Raw genomic sequence first — 26,218 nt, 5'->3', positions numbered from 1 at the left:
TTCCGATCCCGACTTTACTAGTGGGTTATGACAAGGACTTCCTGACAATCTCTCCATTCTCCTTGCCATTCTGGGAGAGGCTGTTGCTAGACCCATATGGGGGCCATCGGGATGTCGCCTATATCGTGGTGTGTCCAGAAAATGAGGCCTTGCTCGATGGAGCCAAAACTTTCTTCAGGGACTTGAGTGCTGTATACGAGGTTGGAAAGAGGAACTACACTGAATTATTTCTTCTTAAGTGTCATTTCTGCTCTACTGCATGTTCATTGTGGGAATTCTGTGGGGTTTTTTTAAATCGTTAAATTATTTGAGTTTGTTGCTGTCTGCTCTTCACAGAACATACTCTCTTACTTTACAGAGGATGTAACAGTAGTATTAATGCAGTTGCAACCTAACACATGAAGGCCCAACCAAACCTACAGAGCAGGGAGTAGATTAAAGAAATGGTTGCATTCCTGTAATTGCTAGGCTGGACAGGAAACCAATTCCTTTTTCTAGGATGCATATTGTGTACTGCTGAATATGTAAGATGACTTTGTAACATTAGTTTTGCTCTAAATGCAATTGAAGTCAGCAGGTAAACGTAGTCTTTGGTCTTCATATTCATTAAGAAGCCACCAGCTGTGTGCTGGTAATAAAGGGTTTACGCTGCAAACCAGTCTGCATAACTTAGGTGCTTGGCATCCAGTTACAAGCATTTCTTCTTTCCTTGCCAGATGTGTAGACTTGGCCAGCACAAACCAATCTGCAAAGTGTTACGCGATGGGATTATGCGGGTGGGAAAGACTGTGGCACAAAAGCTAACGGATGAGCTCGTGAGCGAATGGTTTAACCAGCCTTGGGGCACTGAGGAGTGCGACAATCATTCCAGACTCAAACTTTATGCGCAAGTTTGCCGGCATCACCTAGGTGAGTCTACCATGGCGCTAGCAGGGCTGCTTTGTTGTCTGTAGGTATTTCAGAGGTTATTAGCAGTCGGTGGAAGCAGGGGGCTTTTTCTCAAGGTACAGATTTAAAAATAAAGAAGGTATTACTCTTAATTTCTTAATCACTTCCATGTTAAATTTGCCTACTTTAGAAAGTTTTATTGTTTTTTACAGGTCTAGTGATCATGTCAAAAAGATTCAAAATCCAATTCTTACCTTATTTAGAAAAGTCAGTTTGGTATAGCATGGAAGTGTATAAAGTTTGCTGGGGTAGTATCAGAAGACTGGTCCTGGCTGAGCAGTGCTTGGACTCATCTAATGTTGCTCACAGATTTCAGCTGGGGAGAGGCATGGTCGTTCCATTTCACAATGGATCCAGAGGCAACATAACACGTGTATATGGCTGAGAAATGGGGTCTTAGCGCAAGACACAGACCCGTCCCAAACGTCACCAGAAATACATTTGCTGAGGCAGTGCTGGTCAGCAAGACAGGCAGTGGTCACAGAACACCGGTCTGCATGCTGGAGCCAAAATGTGCAAACGTTTTGTTTAAAACTAGCCAGGAACTTCTAAGTGATTTCTTGAAAAGTGCTTACTCCCTTTGCACTGAAAAAGGAGCGACAATTCTTAAGTTTGCTTATTTTGAGGAATGGTGTTCTGGTTTTGGAAAAAAGTTTAAGCAAACCTATCGGAATTCTCTGGGCTGTTCTACAGACTGCTCGTTGCTCGCCCCGCCCTTTGAGGAAAGTTTGGCAGAACAAGCTAGGACTCATCTATCTCAAATGACCCTGTTGCCTCATTCAGTCTGCTTTTAGTTTTAATTTACCACATAACTGGGAGGAATGAATTATTGTAACACTACTTAACATAAATAGCCCAGGCTTACATGCAGAAATATGTAGCATGTGCACAGCCAGGTGAGGAATGGGGCTGTTCAGTCACACCTGAGGCATCTGGCAGGGGCAATGTTGGAAACTTACCCTGCCTGGTGATTTACCACTTCTAAGAGTGCATAAATAATAAATTCATTTAATTAATTCATTCATTAATTCATTTAAATTTAATTTACTTATTTTTATTCATTTATTACTTAAAAATAATCACTGTGGTGTCTGTGTTAGTGAGGAGTAGAAGTAACTATGTTCAAGTTTGGAATTATTGTAGCTCAGGTGAAAAGGACTCAGATTTTCAATCTGACAAAGATAACCTGTAGTAGATTGCAAAGCTGAACACTGTATAAAGCTATTATTGCAACACAATCTAGCGATGACATGTCAGTACCAACTTCAATTCACAAAGCTCCGCAAAGTCAGTCCTGTTTTTAAAGACATTTGATTCGTATCAGTTAGAACTGAAACCCTGAAGAATGGATTCCAAAGTAAATATTTATACTGGAGATTATATTCATTTAGCATTTGTATACTCTTAGAATATTCTAGAATTGCAGAAAATATTGTATGACTTTATGGTTAGTGCAGTTGACTTTGATCTGACAGACTGTCATTAACTTCCTTTCCTCTTTATATGCTATTTCAGCACCTTACTTAGCCACTTTGCAGCTTGACAGCAGCCTGTTGCTACCACCGAAGTACCAAACCCCAGCGCCAGCGAGCCAGACACAAACAGTACCTGGGAACACTGGACCTGTACCCTCAAATTCAACATGTCTTTCAACTGCTGGGGCACCACCAGCAGGCAGTTCTTTTAACTCCACACCCAGTGGTGGGACCACTAGCCTTCCAGCAGGAAGCAGTTCATCCTCTGGATCCTCTGTGCCACAGCTGTCAGCATCTTCTGCAACACCCGGCATTAACCAGATGACCACTACCTCTACTACAGGGTTTAGTGGGAACATTGGTTCAGGGCAGAACACCAGCACTGGGGGAAACACAGCAGACCGCTCACAAGGAAGCACAGGTCCTGGAGGAGACACAGAATCAGGTCAAAACTTACCACAACAGCAACAAGAAGGGCAGGAGGGGTAAGTTACTTAAATGCTCAAATGAGTCAAAGTACTGCTCATTAAATCCACTGTTCTCCTGCTTTCATACAACTCATAGCCTTGAAGCCTTAATCCTTGAAAGGAGAGGGCTCTCTGAGATGTGCAGTACTACTGACCCGTTGCACATGGAGCAGTTTTTACTTGTTCATAGTAGTTACTGATAAAGAGGAGTTGGAAAAAACCAAGCTTCCCTTTTTCGTTACAAGAAACAAAGCTTGATTCAGCTGCGTGAACATGGGTGTCGTAGTTCGTTTGGGATGCCTTAGGATACCTGGCCTTGCACGTGCAGTACGAGAACACAAGGTGTCTCACAGTTCTGTGCCGTATCTGCTCGCTCAGTCTCGTGTGTATCAGGTCCTGCAGGATATCTCCGGTGGCACTGAATGCCCCTTATGTGGGCAACTCCATCGCACCTGTAATGTTAACAGATACAAAACGCAATCGGGATTTTTTCCTAATTTTCTTGCATTGCAAGTATTGTTTTGCAAGCAGGTATACTGTGAGGTCAGGAAACAAAAATTATATTGCTGTAACTTTAAAATGAATTTTAGCAGCACAACATTTTTCAAGACTTTGTTATAGTCATTCATCAAACATAAAAATTAGGAAAAGGTTTTTTAGCATCTTATGTAAGTAACTTCCTGAGCGAACATGTTTTTCATTACTCTCATAACAATTCATATGACGGAGAGTCATGCTATATGTTACGGTGTTCCTGTATCTTAAGTGAAAAGCCCACATCCTGTTGTAGTTCGGGTTATCTTTAAGATATCTGTTCACTGGATCTATGCAAAATACCATTTTATCAACTGCAGCGTGGCTTCTGACCGAGTAAGTCTGAGCTGCTTTTTATCACTTACAGATGTTGACGCTCCCATTCATGGTTGAGGCATGGAGGAGTGTTTTACCAAGTAAAAAATGTTCAGTTGCTCCTTCCATTACCAATGGAACCTCTTCTGTAACTAAACAGAGGGCTTTGGTCTCCACAAATATTACTACTTTGGCACTTTTCCTCAGTTCTCAATTCCTTCTCTCCTCCTTCCACCTCTCCTGAAAGAAAACCCTAAGTCAGGCATGCATGTATGCAAAAAGAAAACTCTTAGAGCTAATAGTAGTCAACTCTTCCATATTCTTTAGACATAATCGATTCTGATTGCATAAATGAGATTATGTTATTCATGGCAAATATCTTTAATGCATAATTAGTAACAGGTATTTTGGATTAAGAACTGCTCCGAGTTCTCTCTCCTCAGTCACTTTTGTCATGTTTTTTAGTTTTGCTTCTGAACGTAAGAATCATTTTGTACTCCCTTTTCTCCTCCGCTGCTTCAGCCTTGCACACCTTTACAGAAAAACAGTAAATAACAATTGTAACCTGCCTTTGAATTTAACGATGTGTTTGTCTCTAGTGTTACAGAGAGGGAGAGAATAGGGATTCCCACTGAACCAGAGTCTGCGGACAGCAACGCCTATCCTCCAGCAGTTGTCATCTACATGGTGGATCCTTTTACCTACACGGCAGATGAAGAATCTGCCTCCACCAACTTTTGGCTGTTAAGTTTGATGAGATGCTACACAGAAATGTTGGATAACTTGCCTGAGAATATGAGGAATTCTTTCATTCTCCAGGTAACTCTACCTTCCTCTGTATCTTCACACTAGGGAGTTGTTCTATCTCAGTGTACTTTTGATACGTACGTACAAAATGGAAGATAATATATAAAATTCAGGTGATGTTTACAAATTATTTTGTTGACAGTAAAGGGTATATATTAAAAAAACACTTGCTTTTGTTTCGATGAGGAAATTCATTTAAGGCAGCCACAGTATCTTGGCATCAAATTTGTTGCATGGTTCTTGCAATTGTACGTGCTAGATGCTTCCTGAAGAGGGATTTCAGTTAAGATACAACTTGGGTCGCCGTTGCCAAAAATGTCCAGTTGCTCCTTTGATTTCTTTGCATGTTGAGTTCTTGGCTTTTTATATTCTCTCTGATTTATACTTTTTAATCTAAAAGAAGTATGTGAAACCAGACATTTAATGCATAATTTAACTATTGTATTGTTATTATCTGCTTCTTAAAAATAATTCACCATGTAACTTGGCATATAATAGTAGTTGCTTACTGTGGAATTACTTAGGAATTGAATTTGTGTAGTCAGAAGCAGAGCTTGGCCTACTGCCCAGACTGCCTGCATTTTGCCATGCCTCCTCCTCTTTCACAGTGGCTCAGTCTAAATAAATGGAGGGGAATGGGAGGCCAGAGATTAGAAGCTATGCATGTATGCGTGCCACACATGCAAGAGCGGCATGTGAACGATTTCTGTATACCTTATTCACGTATGCTCAACTTGGCTTAAAAATATTTTAATTTAAATGATTAAAAAAAACCCCACAGAATTAGAAGTTATTCTAGTGTCTGAAATTGGCACGGAAAACGTGTCATTTTTGGTAATCTTGACCTCCTCATTCCCTGAAACGATGGGGGAAACTGTCACCAAAGTATGTTGGACTTGGGGATGAACTGAAAATCAGATTCACAACTTCGTATTGTGGTAGACTGCAGGCAATTTGATTGATTCAGACCTGAAGATACTAAAAATAAAATAGCCACTGATATCGCAATGTCTGAAATAGAAGAACAGGTGAACTGTACATTGAAATTGTATCTCGGTCTGTAGAAGACAAGTAATGGGCTTACCAACCCTTTCTAAGTACCGTTTACTTTCTGGGCACTTACTGTTTGTTACTAAAAATATGTGGCATTTTGCCAGTTTAAGTGAAAATAGTAGACAGTTTTCTCTAAGTACAGAATAACAGGATATAGTTACCAGCACAATATTCTCACAGCTGTACCACAGTATGCACAAATATACAGTTACTTCAAAATAAATCAAACCCAAATGGTTACAGATTTATTACAATTCATACGTAGAGTGAAAAAGCCCGGCTTCTGGAATTCTTGGATAAGGAAGTTGTCTTTTAAAAACACGTAGTCGCATTTAGGAAGTAGAATATGCTGCCGAAGTTGCAATGTTTCAAGCAAGAACCATAGAGTAGTTAAAAAGTTTGTGATACTTACGTTTTATTACTGCTGAAAGTATTTGTTAAAAGAATCTGCTTGGGTCTCTGTGTTAGATACTACAAAAATATTTGTATTGACAGTTTCTGCGCTCTCACTGTTCAAAAGGAAAGAGTTTCCACAGCCATCTGTAGGACATTTCTCAACAGTACATTAAAAAAAAATTAGTTTACAGGGATTTAATTCTGATTTTTAAAAGGATTTGAACTGAAAAGATTATTTTTGTTACGCTTTGTTTAATTCTGAAGGAATGTTGTGCCATTTCTCCTTCCCGCTCTTCTTCTAAACCTCATAGGCAAATCTTACCATAATTCTGTTTCTTGCTGGTTGAACTTGTAAATTTAAGTATCTTGCTTCACAGTACTTTCTGCAATAAATAAAACTCAAGAACAGCGTAAGATTGCTGAGGTTCAACTCTTCACTAAGTTGAAGAGGAGAAACAACCATGTAAATCATTATAATAGAATCTTAATCCTGCTTTCTAGAATCTTCTTTAAGAATGACACCTTAGTGCTGATTCCCACATGAACAGCAAACAAATACTAATTGTAACCACAAACTATAGAACCAAACTTGCCTAAATACAAAGTTCAGAACACCGAGACTATATAGTGAAGTCTACCTGCAAATGAAAATGTTGATCAGAAAAACAGTTTTAAAAAAAATAGAGGTGTTTGAATACGGGTGTTTGGTTTTGGACTGAGGATTTAAAAAAACTAAAATGAAAACTACCCCGGAGTTTTAGGGTATTGCTTTTAAAAGCCACTAGTAGTTATGACTGGTGGCATACTTTGATAAATGTAATTAATTATCATTATTACAATATACAATTCCCAAATTGTAGTATGAGTGAGAAAGTGAACTTCATAAAAGTAAGACCTGACTGGGGAAAATAATCTGTTCTTTTTGTGTAGCTGATTGGGTTTCTCATTCAATGGTGTTTATATCAGCAACCACAACTGATTTGAGTTTCTAGTAAGCTGTGTTTGTCAGCTATTATTGTTGTATTGTAGTACCATTCAGTTATTGTTGCCCTATAAGAAGACTCCTCTGTTTGGCTGGACAGTGGGCATCCTAGCTTTCTGAGAAATTTTGCAACCTAAAATATATCATCATGGAAACAGCAGTTTTTTGTCGGGGAATACAGTTGCTGAATGCTGCGGCCACTCATGCAGAAGGGCAGTAGCCCTGGTGGGAAGCTACAGATACTGTAATGCAAATAATTGAGTACCACATTCAAAGTGTCACAGTTGTTAAATGACTAATGAACGCGTGAATCTGGTTTGATATTCTCTTTGAAGACTTTCAATTGCATTTTATTGTTTACATGAATTATATAGATTGTGCCTTGCCAGTACATGCTGCAGACAATGAAGGATGAACAGGTTTTCTACATTCAGCACTTGAAGTCCTTGGCATTTTCCGTGTACTGCCAATGCAGGAGGCCATTGCCCACGCAGATTCACATCAAGTCTCTCACAGGCTTTGGGCCAGCTGCCAGCATTGAGATGACCCTCAAAAATCCTGAGGTTAGTATCGGTGTCAAGAAAATGAAGGCCTGCTAATAAACTGTAACTGCTTTCTCAAATACCAAAAAAAGAGCAGAGAAAATGTTTTCAGGAGTAGTTTTTCAAGGTGTAGAAGACAATGATAATATAAAGGGAAGAGGTAAGGTAATAGTAAATAGAAAGTAGTAAGAAAAATGTCAGACCACTTGCTTTCAAAACTTGTAAGCTTCTAGTTTTGAGTCATAAAGTAAAAGGTTAATTTAAAGTTCAGTGTGAAAGAAGAGAAAATGTATGCCTTTACTTGGGATTTTGAGACCTTTTGTAGTTTAGTCTATAGTACTCTTACAAGAAAGTGTTTATATCCAACCTTTATTTATATACATCTATATATGCATAGATACGAAATAAGTCCTGTGCCTAATTACAGATACTATATTAATTGCCTGAGGTAATAGAGAAATCCCCCTATCTCAGTAGGCTTATCTTTCATCTGTTTTTTAAACTGTAAATATTCAAGCCCTGTTTCTGGAATTTCAGGGATTTCAAAAGAATAATCCATCCTACTTTCCATGAATGTTTTTCATTCTTTGAAAGATAACGATGACTGTTATTTAGATTTAATGGAACAACTGAACACTTAAACGCTTACCTTGGGATAAAGGCATACTTGCTAGGGTTTAAAAACCTAGTTTCAAAATCATCATAAAACCAACCTATCAGCACATTTCATTACTCACGTAAAACCATAAGCTCTCACTGAAAATTTCTAAAAGGAGTATCACCCCAGGCATTTCCTCTTCACATTCTCTCCTCGTGCTTCCCTCAAAAAGGTATCTGTTCAGCGGGGTGGATTTTGCAGCAAGTTACAACAGTTGTACTTCAAGCTAGTTAGGTGTAAGGGGAAGAGCAATAAACTTGCAAGACCCCTGCAAGCCTCTCCCTCCCTTTAGTTAATGTTCCTGCACTGTTGCCAGGGTGGCATACCTGGCATAAGTGGCATAAGGAGAAATATGATAGCCCTTAATGTCTCTAAGAACACCGTAACTTTACCTCTAAGCTGATTAACTTGCACTTTGCATTTCCTGAAGAGACAAAAGAGTCCAAAAAAAGGGCAGATGTTTTCATGAGCTGCTTGCATTTAGCATTCTTAATCCATCAGATGTCTACTTCTTCCATTTTATATGCTTTTGCTATCGATCTGCACTGCAGACTTCCAGACTTTGCCTGAAAAATACCCTGACTATTCCTAAGTTACCGAGGCAGTCTTGTCAGGCCCATCATGTTTTTTCTTCAGAGAGGAGTTTGATGGGTTTGGGGCTGACTATCTGGAAAGCAGCTTTGCAGAAGACGACCTGGAGGTTTTGTTGGACAAGTTGAATGTGAGCCCGCAATGTGCCCGGGCAGCAAAGCAAGCCAACAGCAGACAGGGCTGCCTTAGGAAGGGTGCTGACAATAGAGCAAGGGAGGAGATCATTGTCTTCTCAGTGCTGGTGAAGCCTCACCTGGAATGTACTGTATCTGGTTCTTGGGCTCCTCAGTACAAGAGACATGGACATACCAGAGCAAATCCAGCAAAGGGCCGCAAAGGCGATTAAGGGACGGGAGCACCTGACAAGGGAGGAGATGCCGAGAGTGCTGCAGTTGTCCAGCCAGGAGGGCTCTGATAAACGTGTATATAAACACCTGACAGGAGGGAGTATAGGAGATGGAGCCAGGCTCTTCTTGGTGGTATCCAGTGATGGGACAAGAGGCAGGGGGGACAAATTGAAATACAAGAAATTCTGTTTAAATGAAAAAAGCATAAGAACATTTTTTTACTGTAGGAGTGACTGAACACTAGAACTAGTTGCCCTGGCAGGCTGACCATCTCCATCATTGGAGACGCTCAATATCCAGTATTTTTATGTCCAGTGATGGAGATATTCAGAGTCCTGTGCAACCTGCTCTAACTGACCACGCTTTGAGCAGGAAGATTGGACTGTATGATCAGACGTCCCTTCCAGTCTCAGCCTCTTGTGATTTTATGATTTTTAATTTTTTTTTTTTTAAATAACAGATGGATTTAATAACTTACTGCTTGTCAAGACTCTGCAGGAGGACTGCACATGTATTATTTACAGTACTAATTTGCTTCTGCTTATCATTAAATGGTGTTGAATGGCCTTGATTTCTTAGAACCTTTTACAGGTTATGGGGTGAGGGGTAGTTTGTTTCTTCAAGAGAAGCAGTATCGCAGGTACAGCAGCTGTAATGAATTAGTTCAGTTCTGATTTGAAAACCAAAGTATTTCTGAAATTAATTTGTAAGCTACAAGACTTAAAGAATTTCTGACATCATGCCTGTTGTTCATGAAAATGTTTTTATACTTGATACTTCTTAACATTTTTATTAGGCATGTTACACCTAACATCTAGATAGAAAACAGTACACGAAGTTTGAGCTCCACCTGAGTCCTCAGTACCTCACATCAGATCGTGCTGTCCATTGTTCTGTAGGTAGTGTGTGAATGGACAGAGGTGAGCAGATGGCATCCATTTTAGCAAAAGGATATACAGAATAAGAGGTTTAAACTCCTGACTGTTTCAGAGATTGGTATCACCTTGTCCAAAGACTGTTTTCATACCTTAGTTTCCCTGTATATAAAAAGAAATATGTAGGTAAGTTTTGAAGTGCATCAGTTTTAACAAGCAGAAATGAGTTGTCTATAACCACCTTTTTGCCAACACCTCTCTTGACTATGAGGGCCTTGAATTTATTTATTGTTTCAAACTCACATTTTTCTGTACTCGCTGCCAATCTGTGTTTGTGTGTTTCTTGCATTAAATAGTTTTTGATATACCCGCTGCTGATTGTGTTGACTTCATTGCAGAGGCCCAGCCCAATCCAACTATACTCGCCTCCGTTCATATTGGCACCCATCAAGGACAAGCAGACAGAGCTGGGAGAAACATTTGGAGAGGCCAATCAGAAATACAACGTGCTTTTTGTTGGATATTGTTTGTCTCACGATCAGCGTTGGCTTCTGGCATCCTGCACTGACCTTCATGGTGAATTATTGGAAACCTGCATAGTTAATATTGATTTACCAAACAGGTAGAAATCTTTATTTTTTGATGCCGTATCTAGGCTGATAGTTGTTGTCCCTCACTCCTATCAGTTTCTTGCACCTCCCTTCTGGCAATACTTCCTGCCGATGTGATCATGATAATGTTACACTGATAACATTTCACTTGCCACTTTTATAACTTTATAACTGCAGAGGAAAAACATTACTGTGTCACACTTGTTTTACAAATGCTGCCTACAGATCTTAGCTTTGAGAACAACTGGTGTGTTGCTCAGCATATTGACACTTCTTGCATGTTACTGCAATAATAGCGCTGAAAGCAGACACGTAGTTGTTCTGCTGCTTGTTAGTAAAAGGTAAGTTAAGCACTCCACAGAACTAAGAACTCCTGTAGAGCAGTAAAGCAATGAAATATTGATATAGAAATCTGAATATTGTCCTCGATTCTCTTTTTACATTATTTTTTTCCTTCCTTAACTTCCAGGTCACGGAGGAGCAAGCTGTCTGCACGTAAAATTGGTCTGCAGAAGCTATGGGAATGGTGTGTTGGTATTGTACAGATGACATCACTGCCTTGGAGAGTTGTCATCGGGCGGCTCGGTCGCCTAGGCCACGGGGAGTTAAAAGGTATGAAATGTCAGTGCTGTCACTACCTGTGGTTTTGGAACAGAGACGTGGCCTTAGCGTGCAAGGCAGAATGACTTACAGGATGGATCACGAACCTTTAAAACCAGAAAATCGGTTATCCTACCCTGGCACTGAATTTTTGTATTTGTCTGCCTACACAATTTGCTTGTTTACACACTGTTTTGCATTACTCCTTCATGTCTTGTACATGTTGTGTAGATTAACTAATGTTTGCACAGTGTATTTCCAAGTGGAAGTCACGTGTTTCATCACTTGTTAGAAAAAGATCTGAACAATAGTTACTCTGTCACAGAAATAGAAACAGGATTCAATTCCAATTCCTAAACATAAACTCAACAAACAAAAAATAATTGCAAAAATGTAACTGAACAAAAAAATTTTTTTTTCTGTGGTACAAAAAACTAACTGATAATCAGTGTTAACCAGCAGTGAGGTACTTTCTGCAGCCTGCAAAGAATTCCCAAGATTTAGCATTCCTAACAGCTCTGTGAGAACTTAAAGGGAGCTCAGGTGTGTTTTAGATATAGGTGCCTTAATCCAACAAGGGCAGGGACTGCCTTGCTTCACTTCAACAGTGATTTTTCTCACTAACTTAAATACATGCATTCAGCATCTTTTCTTCCATTTCTAATGGCTGTGGCCACTATTCAGCTTTTGTTCGGTGACTGATAAGGAGAAAATGGGATTCTGAAAGGGCGCTTTCATTCTTCTCCCATCTCCTGAGTTGGAACATGAAGATAAATTAGACAGGAGGATAAAGATATTCATGAGTTGCCCTTTTACATGAATAACTGAAGGAGACGTGAATTCCTCCGGTTAGCTTATTGTAAATATACAAAATATCGTGTATTTTCCGTCTCTGTATTGCATGAGATGGGGAAAAAATGAAAACCAGTGCACAATAAATAACAGTTCAGTCTGAAAGCACAAAGAAATACTTAGGGAGCGGGGGGAAGCAGTAATGAAATGCCTTCCCCTGTACAGCAGGTACAGGGAAGAAGAGCTGTTGCCTGCCCTGGTAGGGGAATTTGGTATCCATCACACACACAGGAGTTAAGTGGAATGAAGGCAGGAAAACAGATTAAGAACTCACTTCCTCTGTTTGGACACATAATGTCATTTAAATGGCTAAATTCAGTTTCTTGAATGTATATCTGCACCTTCACCGAAATGTACTGTATTTAGTGTAGTTTACTCATAACAAAGTTTTACAAAATTTCTCTGATGGCGAGTGTGTGAATTCAAATCTCTTTGCTTATGTTTCAAGTATTCTGATTATGCAGCATATTAGGTGAAAACAGATGTCCTTTTTGAAAAAAGAATTGGTGCAGGTCAGGAAAAGATTTGTATGTAAATAAAAACATCAAAAAAAATCTTTAAAAAAAGAATCCCTATAGGTTGCCCTGTTTCACATCAGGTAAGTACCTCCTCATACCTTACAGGTAGAATGAAAGACTCCTTCTTAAAGAAACACATCATCTGCAGTTATTTGTCAGAGTAGAGCAGTTAGCTCATAGGCAAACCAACAAACTACCACAGGATAAAATACTCTGCAGTCCCTGCTGGAATATCCTGTTTGTAGAGCCACACACCTTGTTTGCATGGGGAGGCAGTCCAGAATAGGACACTGTTAAAAGAAATGCAAAGCCTTAGTCATATTTTGCTATTTTCAAGCGAGTGCTGGCTATTTCAGAACTCCATTATGTTCTATCATGATGTTCATTCATTTCAGACTGGAGTATCCTCCTTGGGGAATGTTCCCTGCAGACAATCAGCAAACAGCTAAAGGAGGTGTGCCGCATGTGTGGCATCTCGTCAGCAGACTCTCCTTCTATCCTCAGTGCCTGCTTAGTTGCCATGGAGCCACAGGGGTCATTTGTGGTGATGCCAGGTAAATTTTATCCAGCTATTTAAATGCCAGTGAAACTTTTCTTCCTTTATCATGCTTATTATATAAGCACATTAACTTTGGGAGACTTTCGAGTCCAACAAGACGACCTTGAGTAGCATGGCTGAATGTGGTAGAAAATAGGTTGAGCCAGCAGAGTCCCCCAGAACACCACGAAGAGATGGGAGTGGAGGCTCCTGGGGGGAAGGTTACTGTATGCCACTGTCCAGCTGATGACCTCTTCCTTGGGGAGGTCATGTTTTCAGGTAGAGCAGTTCTCGTTGGTTGACATGTGATGTAGATGCCCTCATGCCAGGAGGACTGCAGTCACTGACAGAGGCTACAGTGTGAAAGAGTAGGAGTCTACGTAAATGGGAGTAAGGATACGCCTACTTGCCTTTTCATATGCCTAAGTTATTTAGCGAGTACCGTTATAAGCAGCAGTCCACAGAGTTAAGTTGAAATAACATTAAATTTTGAGGTTCTCTTTACTTGTTGTATTATGTAAGCACCTACTTTTTAATGTACATGGTGCCATATCCTTACAAACTACTCTGGCTTTTTAGTTTAGAAATAAAAGATTAGTACACAGAACAGAATTAAGCGAGCTTGAAAATTACTCATCACGTTGAATGATTTTCAAAGCCGTGTTTTTGTAACGTGATAAAATAGATGTCAAGTTATGCTGTTTTCATGCCAACCAAAGTAGGGTATATTGCGTAATTACACAGATGTGTGTGTCAAAAATAAATTTAACTTGCTTATTTACCAAGTAAGTCTTTGATTAAGGGGCAGCAGAACGAAAGGAAAGGTGGGGCATTGTATGGGGGAATTCACATAGCTAAACATTATCTAGAACTTGTGATCTTAATTTCAAGCTCTTCTGGTAATTTATTCTTTTTAAGATAAGAACCTTTAAACACTTGCATTAGCTTGCAAATCCAGATTAGAAATTAATTGAACACAGAACATATATTTTTAAGATGATGCAAATTAACGTCTCTGCCGTTGCTTCTGTTCTGGAAGATGCTGTCACTATGGGATCAGTATTTGGCCGGAGTACTGCGCTGAATCTGCAGTCATCTCAGCTGAATACCCCTCAGGATGCCTCCTGTACACACATCCTGGTTTTCCCAACCTCTGCTACTATCCAGGTAGCACCAGCAAATTACCCCAATGAGGATGGATTCAGCCCTACTAACGGTGAGTGAGCACGTCTCCAGTGCGAGAGGTGGAGTACTCGGCGGCCTGTTCACGTCAAGCAGAGCTGTACCAGTCATGAGCAAAAACTGAGAGGACTGATGTTCTCCCGCAGACCCCACAGCACCCTGATTTAATTTAAAGAGAATAAGGCTGTCCTTTACAGTTACAGGGTAATACACTATGTTTTTCTGAACTGTGTTTTCCAATAATCATACTGATTTATTCCGAAAGTGATACTGACCAATCAATATGTGAAATGGCACAGACTATAAAACACTTTTTCTTGTTGTTGTGACTTAATCAGGCCAACCTGATTTTTATAGGAGTGGTTTGCTTCATGCCCTGTTGTGTACAAAGCTTGTGAGGAAGGAGGCACTTGTTTTAGAATTTTTAGAATTTTCTGTAAAGACGACAAAACAGACCAACCTGAGAATTCTTCACGTTAGCAGTGTGCTTTTTCAAGCATATATAACCCTACAGTTTGTCTCTGCAAGACACTGGTTAATACTTTGTATCAAATAAGGATTTTCCTAATGATTTTGCTGTAAATCCTTAAAAATGATTGTAAAATAATTTAAACCAAGAGTAACTACAGACATTTACAATAGTAATATTTTACGAAGGGGGAAGTTAACAGTGTAGAGAGGAAAAAAGGCCCACTATGTTTAATGAAAGGGTCTGCTTTGATCTGTTCCTCCTGGAATTTCAGTGGGCCTCACAGAAGGGAAGTTACCCCTCTAATACTTAAGCAGCTGTCCTTTCCAGGCGCCCGAATCCTGACTGAACGCTGTGCTGACAAATATTTAACCTGCATTAACCTGCCCTTTAGTGCTTCAGATGCTAATTAGAATCAGGTACAAGAACTGGCGTTTTCCAAAATGGTGTTAAATTTAATTTTCTTAACTCTGTTCTACTTAATGATTAAACTGCTTCCTATGCTATTAGCCATCTCATTTATGCTCTGGAGGCTAAGCAGAGCATGACATTAGTTCTTTTTTGTTTACTGAGGTTGTAGGACAGAAGTTAATAAACTAAGTTAATTCATTGCTCTTGCAATCCAGTATTTCTCTTCAGAAGATGAAGAAAAACAACCACCTGCCCATTTCAATGCTAGGACTTCAGGTGAAATTAGTTCAAGACACAAATGTTCTTTTCTATTTTCATGGAGAGTAAATTCTTCTTTTACAAGATAAATTAATTATTACAATATGTAGAAATGTATGACTCCTATTTAGGGCTCCATGTGCTTTAGTATAAATTTGGCTGCAATTCTAATTAATCCAGTTAATTCAGACTGCTCTCACTGTCCCTTTCTGTCCCCTAAAAAGTACTTCAAATGTCATTATAGTTTAAACACCTTTGCCTGCTGAGAAATCTGGGTAAGGAGAAAAACCCTATTGTGATGCTTGTAATTTTTTGCTATGTGTTTATAACATCTTAGCTTTCCATCATGTAAATTACTCGTGGTATCATAACTTGCGTTTCAAATCACTTGAGTAATGGAATGTACTTCTCATAGAATGCAAACACGTTTTCACTGTATCTTCATGCCCTTCCCACATATTAAACATAAACCAAATTAAAATAGCAAGTTACGATGATACAACTGTATTTAATTTCTGAGATAAAAGTAAAAAATTAAAAGCTCTGTTGTAGGCAGCTCCTGGTGCAATATTTGAAATAATCATGGAAGTATATTGCATGTGAGTGTGGAGCAGGCCTTGCTGCCCTTGCAGATTCTGTGAGCAATTGCCTTGAAGCTGCTAGAACTGCTCGCAGGATATTTTGAGCAAACGTGCCAAAACGCTGGTGTGCAGCACTAGACGCCTGAAGAGCCAGCTGAGAGTAACGTTACGGGGGTTTGTTTAATGTATTTCAAGTATTTTCTTAATGGATTTCTGTGGCCAACTGCAGAGAGCTGTCACTTTTTCTCTTACAAAGTTCAATTTGGATTTTTATTAAGCTGGTATGACAGGATTTTTGTTCACTCTGTGACCATTGTTAAAATTCATGATTTCAGTAGATGTCTGCCAACTTTTCCTTTCAAGTCTGTGCAGTTGCAGGCAAGGTACTAAGAAGGATTAAACAGTAAAGTGTTTATCTCTGCTTTCATCTGTCTCAAGAGTATGTGAAAAAAAACAAAACCAGGAATGATCATAAATTAAAGGGAATGGTAATAAATTACAAAAATTGCTTGACAGAAATGAGTGCAGCACATTGGAAATTACTTTTCTGTCTTTTCCTTTTCAGATGACATGTTTGACCTCCCATTCCCAGATGACATGGACAATGACATTAGAATTTTAATAACAGGGAATCTTCACTCTTCACCAAATTCCTCCCCAGTTCCTTCCCCTGGATCACCATCTGGGATTGGAGTGGGATCTCACTTCCAACATAGTAGGGTAAGGCTGTAGCATTTAGGGCATATGCTACTTAAAATAAAACACAAAAAAGACCCAAATCCTCCAACAATTTTCTTTTTTTTCTTGTAGATTCTCAAACATAATTAGGTCAACAGCAAGCAGAAATTAATGTTAAAATTGAAGGTGCTGGTTAAATACTATTGTAGAAGATGCCTCTGCCTTGACTATTTATATCTCTAAAGTTAATTGTTAGCGTACAAGATAACTGAGAGGACAAGAGAAGGAGGAGAGAGAAGCTTTCTTTTCATGTGCCAGAGCCACATCTAATGATGGCTCATCTCAATCTCAAATGTACAAATTTGATCTGTACTTACCCATTTTTTTTCTGGAAAATCATATGGAATGTCCCTGGCACAAAGTGACAAGTCTTTGAGAGAAAGGGAGATATGACAGCTCTGTTCACAAGAATTTCTAGGGGAGGCAAGAAGGGCGATAATTCTCCTCATAATAAAACCCTACCCTTGGAAACTCCGCAGGTGCTGGATGTTTATGCAAATGCTGTTTTCTTAGAAAAAATTAGCCCTGAGCATATAGTGTTTGTAAGTTATTTTTGTTTGAAGTGGCTTTTATAAAGTTGGTTCCAACACCAATGATTACTTAAAATGCAAATTATTTTTGGTAATTCGAGGTATTTTTTTGAATCAGCTTTAGCATAATTTGGATCATGTTTGAGGGAACTCTTTTACTTACACATTTAATTGTGTAACAGACTTAGCTGTACTCTTAAATTGGTTTCCATCACAAGTATGGAGAAGTTTGACACTTCATAATTTCCTGTGGAGAAGTTTTGTTTTAGAAATAGTACATTTAAAGCAGTAGCGTATTACTTTACTAAATAATACAGTATTTTATTAAAGAAACAGGCTAACTTGTATAGAAGAAACAGATAACCCCATGCATTTAGAAGTTCTGGTTTAGTGATGTATAATAATTGAAGCAACTGGCTCTGGATTTGTGACTATTGGTGGTGGCTTGAAACAGTCGCATCAAGAGAAACTATAAATCTGGTATGAAAGGAAGTACAGGATAAATACTTCAGCTAAGAGATTTGCCTGTGAATGATGTTACTCATTCAGCCTCTGTAACAATGCAGTGCATTTTTCTAAATGTAAATAAGATGTTTAAGAAAAGAATTTGCGCTCCCTGAAAATGACTAACTAAATAGTGTTACTTTCACCACCTGGAAGGAAAAAGTCCTTCCTGGATTTTCCTTGTAATCTCTGCAAAATGCTTCAATGGTCAGTTTAATACAGCCTGTGGGTGAGAAATTCTGCATCAGCCACAAAAATGCTAATACTGTGTTTTATGATCTCAGTACGCAACCCCCTTACCTTATGTTAATACTGCAACCCCCTTTTCAAAGGCTAAATAACGGCACGTTGCTGTCACTTGGTTATTTCAAGCTGGTGTGTGGGCAAATGAGGAGTGTTAAATTCTGTTACTAAATGCTCCAGCCATTGATCATAACTCCTCACTCATTACAGTTTCCTTCTCTTACCTAGTTCATTCAACAACCTCTATTCTGTACCACTTCTAGAAATGCATTTACAAAACTTACTCTCAACGGAACTCCATCCAAGTGGCTTAAGAACAACACTGAAAGGTTAATGACCAAAGAGGTTAGAGCCCTGGACAAGCCATTTCTAGATGAACCTGTCATAGTAATTCAGTTTAACCATTAACAAGGTCCTAGTAATTGATGTGTAATTTTTGGTTTTAAAAAAGCAACAGCGTGTGATCATTACCTTGTGGGTCGAGGAAGGTCAGGCCTTCGTCCATGTAACCCATAATTGATTGCTGCAGTTTAGCAGTGTAAGTCCTGATTGCTCAGCAGCCAGTTTCAAGGTTTGCTGTTGGGCTTTCCGAGTGCCCACAGCCAGGTGAGCTGCAGCCTTCTCCAAGCTTTACGGACTGTTTAACTTTCTTTGATTCCTTATCAAGATATTACCGTTGGAGAAAGACCTGCTCAAAGGACTAGCAGTGAAGGCTTTGTGATTAAGCCGGTTTCTGTGCGGTGGAATCTTTTTTTTTTTTTTTTTTTTTTAAGCTATTGACTAAAATATGTTTATGGATTAAATGAACTGCTATCCCAGTTCTTCTGGGATAAGTTACAAGCTCAAATACTTCACAGGCATCTTTGGGGTTTTTCCTCTATGAAATAAAAGCAAAATAATAAAGGGCATTTAAAAAAAAAAACAAATGCACTTAAAATAGGAGTGTACTCGAGTGCATTCGAGAATGGAATGGCAGTCACCCTTTCTGATACCTAAGGGGACATTTAGGTATGGCAGGTTTGGTAATGTCGTTCACGATAAATAAGGGTATGTATATATACGCATGCACAGGATGAGGTAAGCAAGCTCACACCAAGTGTTCCTCCTCAACCCCCCAGATATGGAAGGTTCATCTAGGTTTTACTCTACAGAAATAAAATCACAAACATATATGCTGACAGGCAGTGATGCAAAGTCTGATTAAATTAGTTCTACAGATGGTTTCTCGTCGTTTAACTCTCCTCTCCAAATAACTGTTTGGTTCATATATAAGAATAAGTAACTAATACTCCAAAAGTACAGAATATAAGTAAATGAATAACTGATACAAATTGAAAAGCAGGACAGCTTTTCCTCCCCTCCCCCCCACTTCACCTCTGCTTGGTAGTACAAACATAAACAAAGCATAGTGTCTTCTGTCCAAGCATCCATAGCAAGGTATAGCAACTGTAGCATTTTTTTCTAAGCCACCAATGTAACTAGCTGAAAAAGCAAATACAGCTGAGCTTATGAAGATATGGATATTCTCTGTTCTTCCATATTTAAGTGTGGAAAGCTTCCTACTCTAGCTGAAGTCAGGCAGATCTGCAGTACAAACTGCTGGTTTTGATATGTATAGGAAGAGCCTGTGAGGCTTTATGAACTTAAATTCAACACTCTTCTACTCCCTGCATGCACACAAGAAGCCCTTCAGATTCATAGCCAGAGCCCAGTACCTCTGAGTTGCCCTGTAGCGTCAGGTTCCATGTGTACTCAGTTCGGTTTAGGAGGTTAATGTTGCTGTTTAGGAATCTAAAGTGATTCTGGAACATAAGCCTGGAGAGCCCAACTACAGGGCAAAAAGACAACTTCGACCAAGATTCATGAATGACTAACGGGTAGCTCATTAATAACAAGACAGAAGTGAATTGAAGACTGAGTAATTGGGAAACAGAATTAATGTTATTGTGGGATGTAATGACATAAATCAACAAGACTGCCTTTTCAACTCTTCTTTCAGAGCCAAGGGGAACGTCTCCTTTCCAGAGAAGCCCCTGAGGAACTGAAGCAGCAACCTCTTGCTCTTGGATACTTCGTATCAACTGCCAAAGCTGAGAATCTTCCACAGTGGTTCTGGTCATCCTGTCCTCAGGCACAAAACCAGTGTCCCCTCTTCCTGAAGGTCTGTCTTGGTATCCTTTCACAGAGGAAGGAGCAGAAGAACTGTTCTTGTATCCTATGAATTTTCTTTGAAAATGTTGGCTTTGCATATTACACAACTGTGACAATACTGGAAAGGGAAATACAATTTTAGGTTTAAGTTTACCTAAGATAGCTGGCTATTAAAACTTAATTCTGTGTTCCTAAAGCCCTTGCCTGAAAATGGAATAGTTGTCAGCTTCTAACTACAGAATCATCAAAGCTGTACCCGGTATTACAGAAGCGTCCCAGTTTTCATTTTCAGTCAGCCTAAAACAGGAAGGATGTACCTTCTATTCTGACATAATCCAGTTATGAGACATAGATTAAAAATTAGAAAGGAGAGTAGCACCTCCAGATAGAGCATTTACTATCCATTTCTGTTTCCCTAGTTGTAAAAGTTGCACAGTGGAGTCTGTAGTGTCAGAGTGAACCTGATACCTTCCACTCCAGAATGGCTAGTGCTTGCGAGATGTATACAGCAGAATTGGTTCAACTACCCAAAACTCACTGATTGATCCCTGTAGAGTGTCATGCAGCTTCTTATTTGAATGAATAAAAAAAAAATGTGAACTAGTGAGCATGGAAAGGTAAAAAATCTGCCTTGAATAGCATCACATAACTATCTGAGCAAACAACATATAGAATAATAAAGATAGTACTACTTACTTTACCCACTCCCAGCTTAATTAATAAACACTAAAAATATTTTTGCAAGTCTCTTAACTAAATTCCCTCATCTATGTCTATCAGGCAATTACCAAGGTAGAGGTGTTCGGTATTTCTCAATCCTTTCCTCGTGCAAAAAAAAAGCTGTTTTAGGAGTGATGTTAACAGTGACTTGCAGTCAGCATGACAGGCTTTATGTTCAGTATAGCACCTCCACCAGCAAAGTACTGGACCTTGTTCTTTACACTCTGCACTCTTAGTGGATAGGTTTCCCTGAAGTATGTGCTTTTCTTTAAACCTACAGAATGGAGATCTCAAAATAATGTGAAAAATAAGCCACCATGTTTTTGGAGCTAGAGACGAAGTTTTATGCAAAACTTAAAACTACCTTTTTTTGTGAATGAGTAATCCAAAGACTATGTTTCAGTTCCAGCAGTAAAAACGTAGTCAGCAGAGCTCCAGGCAACTTTGTGAATTCCTTCCGTATGAAAGAGCCACCACCCTTGCCTACATGCCCCCCCCAGCCCAACACAATTGCTCTCTCAGATCTAGGCTGAATTAAATGTTTAATTTGACTTGGAACATACTGTTTTGGTTTGGACAATTCTTAACGAAAGCAAGGGGCTGAATTCATGCAGTAACTTGTACACCATTCAGTGAGCAGGGGCTGCTGTCTCCATTATGCTGCACAGCGCTGCAATTAGGAAACTTGTATGGCATGTGAGGCATACAGATTCAATTCATCTTTGCCTGATTTGGATTAAGTATTTTTGAGCTAAAGTATTTCACTTCTAATGTGCGTGCCATAATTGCAGGAGTATAAATTAGAGGTTTTGCCTCGGCAGGCTGTGTGGCGTATTAGGCTACCCACTTGAAAGGCTTACATGGTTGCTGTGCCCCCAGCACACGATCGATATGAAATCCCTTTCCTACTCCTGTATAAACTACTGCACAAGCCTTGCTCCAGAGAAAAGATGAGGCAGACTGAGAGAGAGCAGGACAAAGGCTGCAGGGAGCGTTCTGGTTCGACACCCCGCTTCTGTGCGGTGCCCTGCGATGGGTCTCCTGCTGGGAGAGCTTGAAGAATCCAAATGCTTTGTTACCGAAATACCAAAAGAAACACTGACACATCCCGCGTGTTTCCCCTAATCACTTCTTCCATGACTAAAATTAAGAACAGAGTTCATCGCTCTTTTTTAAAGATCCTTGATTCCAGTCAAAAAGAGAAGTCACGTTATTCAGAAATGTAATCATTATGAAATCAATCACTATGCCAACTTCCCATGCTGTCCTGAGACAATTCAGAATATAGTAGTTCACTGTGAATCTTTAGAAGTACTTGCCATGTGAAGAGTTAATTTCTGTTTTTCCTTTACACAGGCCTCATTACATCACCATATCTCGGTAGCGCAGACAGATGAGCTTCTACCTGCCAGGAATTCTCAGCGAGTCCCTCACCCCCTTGACTCTAAAACTACATCAGATGTCTTGAGGTAACGCCTTTCAGGTTTTGCATTTCCTTCCTAAGGCTACGGGGTCTGTGCTCTGAAATTTTTTTTCAACCTGGCAAAATTACTTCGTAGCTTTATCATCAGCTTATAACTCTAAACTATGCCCTCCATGTCTGTCTCAGAGCAGCAGGCAACTCTTATTACAGCTGTTACCTCCACCACCGAAGAGCAGGACTTTGAGGGTTACTTCATCAATTTTCCATACTGGTATACAAAACTACATAAAGAAAACTTACAAAGAGCTTTGCCTTACCAGGTGGACACCAAAACAAACAAAATCTTGGTTTGCCTCCCAAAGATCGTTCTGTTTAGCTGGTAGTCTACTCTGGACTGTGTCAACAATTATTTTTATTCACTAAACCAAATTCATTTATAGACTGAGGTAAAAGTACTCTCCTGATACCAGTACCTTATGAATTGGGATATAAAGGAGACGTTCTTCCTGAATTAGTAGAAGGTTGAGTATCGTACAGTACCTTTGCCTCCATCCCACCTGTTAGGGACTGAAAAAAGATCTGTTTTATGAGACAGCAGGCAGGGTGGAACACACCAGTGAACAAACACGTACATTTCTCCAAGTAGAGAGTATGAGTAGGAAACCTGAAGAAAATCTAAGCTAAGAAAATTTGGGGTGTTTGTATTATTCTAGAAGACCTGAGTTTGCATCCTCTTACAGAACTGAGCTGTCAGAGCTGTCCAGAGGTACTACTGTCTGTCTTTTGAGTAGAAGGATGATGCAATGCACAGGGAAGGAACAAGATACAAGAGAGACAAGTTACAACATGAGAAATCACATACAGGATCGCACAGAAAGTGTGATCAAATACTGGCACAGTTTGCCCAGAGAGGCTGTGGAACCTCCATCCTTAGATGTGCTCAAGGCTTGGAATACAGTGGTGGACTCCTTCCAACCTAAGTTACTCTACAATTCCGTAACGTCTGCTGTGTGCTGGGGAGGGCCTGCATTCAGATAGCTTGCTTTAAGTGCAAAGATATTAAAACTGAAAATTGGTGCTCCCCTGCTGCCCCGTTTCAGTAAGCTTCCCACTTTGCCACCAGCAAATAATACAGCCAGGCAGTCCTGGTGACATTGCATCTCCAGGAGAAACAGGAGATAAGTTTAAATAATCTAGAAAAGACAAGAAGGAAAGGAGAGAACAATTCCAGTTTAATTTCTCTCTGCATTTCTCTTCTGCAGGTTCGTTTTGGAGCAGTACAATGCACTGTCCTGGCTTACGTGTAACCCTGCCACTCAGGATCGCAGCTCCTGCCTTCCTGTCCACTTTGTGGTGCTCACTCAATTGTACAATGCCATCATGAATATACTTTAATAGATAGAAAAGCACTTGTTCTTCTGGCTTATTCTCCCCTCAACCTGAGAAACGTGCCACAGTCTGCAAAGATCATGATTTTGCTTCTCTTCAGACCGGTCCTGTGCTGTGCTTCTGTTCCTCCAAAAGCACATGTGAATTCTGCAGTGTTCAAAACTAAACTACCCATTAACATCTCTGGCAGCTTCAGTCCAAAATCTGGGAACATCCAAGAACAGTGAACACAGAGTAACCTCAAGCCAGTGTTAGTTTGGTGGCCCAGTAACTACTGGTCAGTGTGATGATTTTTTTTTTTTAATTTTTTTTTTTTTTTTTTTTAAGGAAGACTGCAGTATCTTTTTGCATTAGGAACTCTGATAAACAACCAAGAGCAGTTTCAGCCCTGCAAGTAAAAATACCTTGTAGTGACCAGTTTGGGTTGTCCAAAACGTATTTTGTTGTTTGACCATCATAAACTGGGACTTTGCAGGAGAAAAAAAAAAAAAACCACAAACAACAAACCAACACACAGTTGTAGTCTCGTATAAATATTGGAGTTTTCTGTCTACCTGGAGTTCCTGTCAGAGTGGATTGGGATGAATGCATGCATTTGTTACCTGTCCATGTAGATATGAATGGTCTGGAGATACTTTATTTATTTTTAGGTTTGGGGAGGGGAGGGATTAAATTATAAAGGACCAGGAACAGTAGAATATCTTAAAAATCCAGCTCCGTTCCACTGTAGGGTTATTTATCTACAAACCTCTCACTCTTCTGACCTAGAAATCAAAAGTGAAGCTAATAACAATCAAAGTCCAAGCTGGGAAGGGCAGCGTATTCTGGTAAGGATCTGCTTGTGTTTTAAGGAATTCTCACCTGCATTTAGCCTGGTTAAAGCACGAAATGGCCAGTGTTTCATGAAGGATAACACTACCTAATGGAAGAAGAGTGAGAGAGAGGTAGGGAGGAAAAATACTTTAAAGCCCAATGTAAGGGTAAATGAAAAGTGGTAAATTAATCTATTGTAGAGCTATGATTGAAATATATTTCCAGTAAATTTAGTGATGCTAGAAAACTATTTACTGAAACCCAGGTCGCCCTTTAATTCTGGGCGGACTCGTCCATGTACATATCCAAAAATATCGTTTTTGTTTACACTAAATCAGTTACAAATCTGGTGTATTTTTTCTGACTATAGGAATATTATTTCAAAGAAATAATTTTTAAAAATTATATCATTAAATTAGTACTTGAAGTTTTACCACTGTGGTGGAAAAGTTACTTTGTTTAGTAAAATGATTGCCATTTTAAAGGTTAATGGCTAATTGAAGTATTTTTATGACTCCTTCATTCCAGGCTTCAAGGGGTTTATATTTAAACTCCATTTTCTAATGTTTGTTGTTGCACTGTGCAGCAGGCATGGACTGCCTTATGTGAGGGGTCGGGCACTTTGATCAGGCTGTGTGACCTAGTTATCTATCTGTGGAGAAAAAACTACAAATTTTAAAGTTCTTCCAAAAGACTTTCATGTTCTGGTTAAAAAAAATGAAATTCTATGATTTTAAAAAGTATTTTTCTTGAGATAATGTAACATTTAAAACAAATTATATAAAATAAAAAAAAAAATTGCTTGTGTAATGAGAAGGTGAAGTCAGAGAAGTAACCTGTAAATGGATTATTTCATTCTCTGCACCAAACCTCCCGTGTGGGTATCCTCTTTGCAATGTATAGGTTAAAAAAAAAAAAAAATCTGATATCAAACCATTTGTATCTAATGTGTACAGTGTAAAATTGACTTTAAAAATATTGCAGTACTATTTTTTCTTAATCAGAAAAGAAAATTCTCAAGGCCTTTTGAAGAGCATAAAAAGTTGAAGATTGTAAACTTGTATAAAAAAAATTTAACTTGGGGAGGAAAAAATGTAAAGTAGACATTTGTAATCTTTTACCATTTGGGGGTTATTTGTTCCCAGGATTCATCTGAACTTTGGATTATTATTTTGTTTGTTGTTTTTAAATGGGCCGTTTTTATCCAGGGGCGTTTCTTCCCCAGAAACCTGGTTCTAAGCAAAAATTAAAAATAAAAAAAGGGCAGCAAGGAGTAGTTTTCATCTGGTGTCTTTTATTTAATTTTTTAAGTTAAGAGAAGCTGGTGACATATTTATACGTTTTTGTGCAAAATAAATGAATGGCAATAGATTTTAAAGAAAAATCTTATGTACTTCAGTGTGAAAAGTTCTGTATAATATTTCCCTTAAATATGCATTATTTTACTTGTGAGTTTTTTACTGAATTAATCTGAAATGTACAAGCCCTGGCTTTCCTACAGAGTGAAGAAAGTTATTTTATTTTTTTTTTTTTTTATTTCTAACTTTGGAAATTCATGCCTAAATCAGAATTATTATTACAGTTGTTTGAGCTAAAGGGAGAGGGAGGGGGTGGGGAATGTCCAGCATGCTTGTATGTATATTTCAGAACCTTTTTTAAATGTAAAAGCTGTACATTTCTGGGGAGTTCTGAATTTC

General features: G+C 39.0%; 1 protein-coding gene across 1 annotated transcript in view; it reads left to right on the top strand.

Annotated features, from left to right (window-relative positions):
* MED13L (mediator complex subunit 13-like) overlaps positions 1-25,313 on the top strand; it is a 108,125-nt gene extending 82,812 nt beyond the window's left edge. The window contains exons 19-31 of the mRNA XM_010286357.1: positions 1-200; positions 717-909; positions 2,464-2,908; positions 4,339-4,558; positions 7,352-7,540; positions 10,389-10,612; positions 11,071-11,213; positions 12,967-13,125; positions 14,149-14,325; positions 16,576-16,730; positions 20,025-20,186; positions 22,253-22,365; positions 23,582-25,313. Coding sequence (XP_010284659.1) covers positions 1-200; positions 717-909; positions 2,464-2,908; positions 4,339-4,558; positions 7,352-7,540; positions 10,389-10,612; positions 11,071-11,213; positions 12,967-13,125; positions 14,149-14,325; positions 16,576-16,730; positions 20,025-20,186; positions 22,253-22,365; positions 23,582-23,714 — 2,513 coding nt within the window. The 3' untranslated portion in view covers positions 23,715-25,313. The remainder of the gene's footprint in view (positions 201-716; positions 910-2,463; positions 2,909-4,338; positions 4,559-7,351; positions 7,541-10,388; positions 10,613-11,070; positions 11,214-12,966; positions 13,126-14,148; positions 14,326-16,575; positions 16,731-20,024; positions 20,187-22,252; positions 22,366-23,581) is intronic.
* Positions 25,314-26,218: the final 905 nt, after the last annotated feature.

Source organism: Phaethon lepturus, unplaced genomic scaffold (genome assembly GCF_000687285.1).
Source record: "Phaethon lepturus isolate BGI_N335 unplaced genomic scaffold, ASM68728v1 scaffold12754, whole genome shotgun sequence".
Classification (NCBI taxonomy): domain Eukaryota; kingdom Metazoa; phylum Chordata; class Aves; order Phaethontiformes; family Phaethontidae; genus Phaethon; species Phaethon lepturus.
The sequence above is the reverse complement of the archived record's forward strand: the minus strand, read 5'-3'. Positions and strand labels throughout refer to the sequence as shown.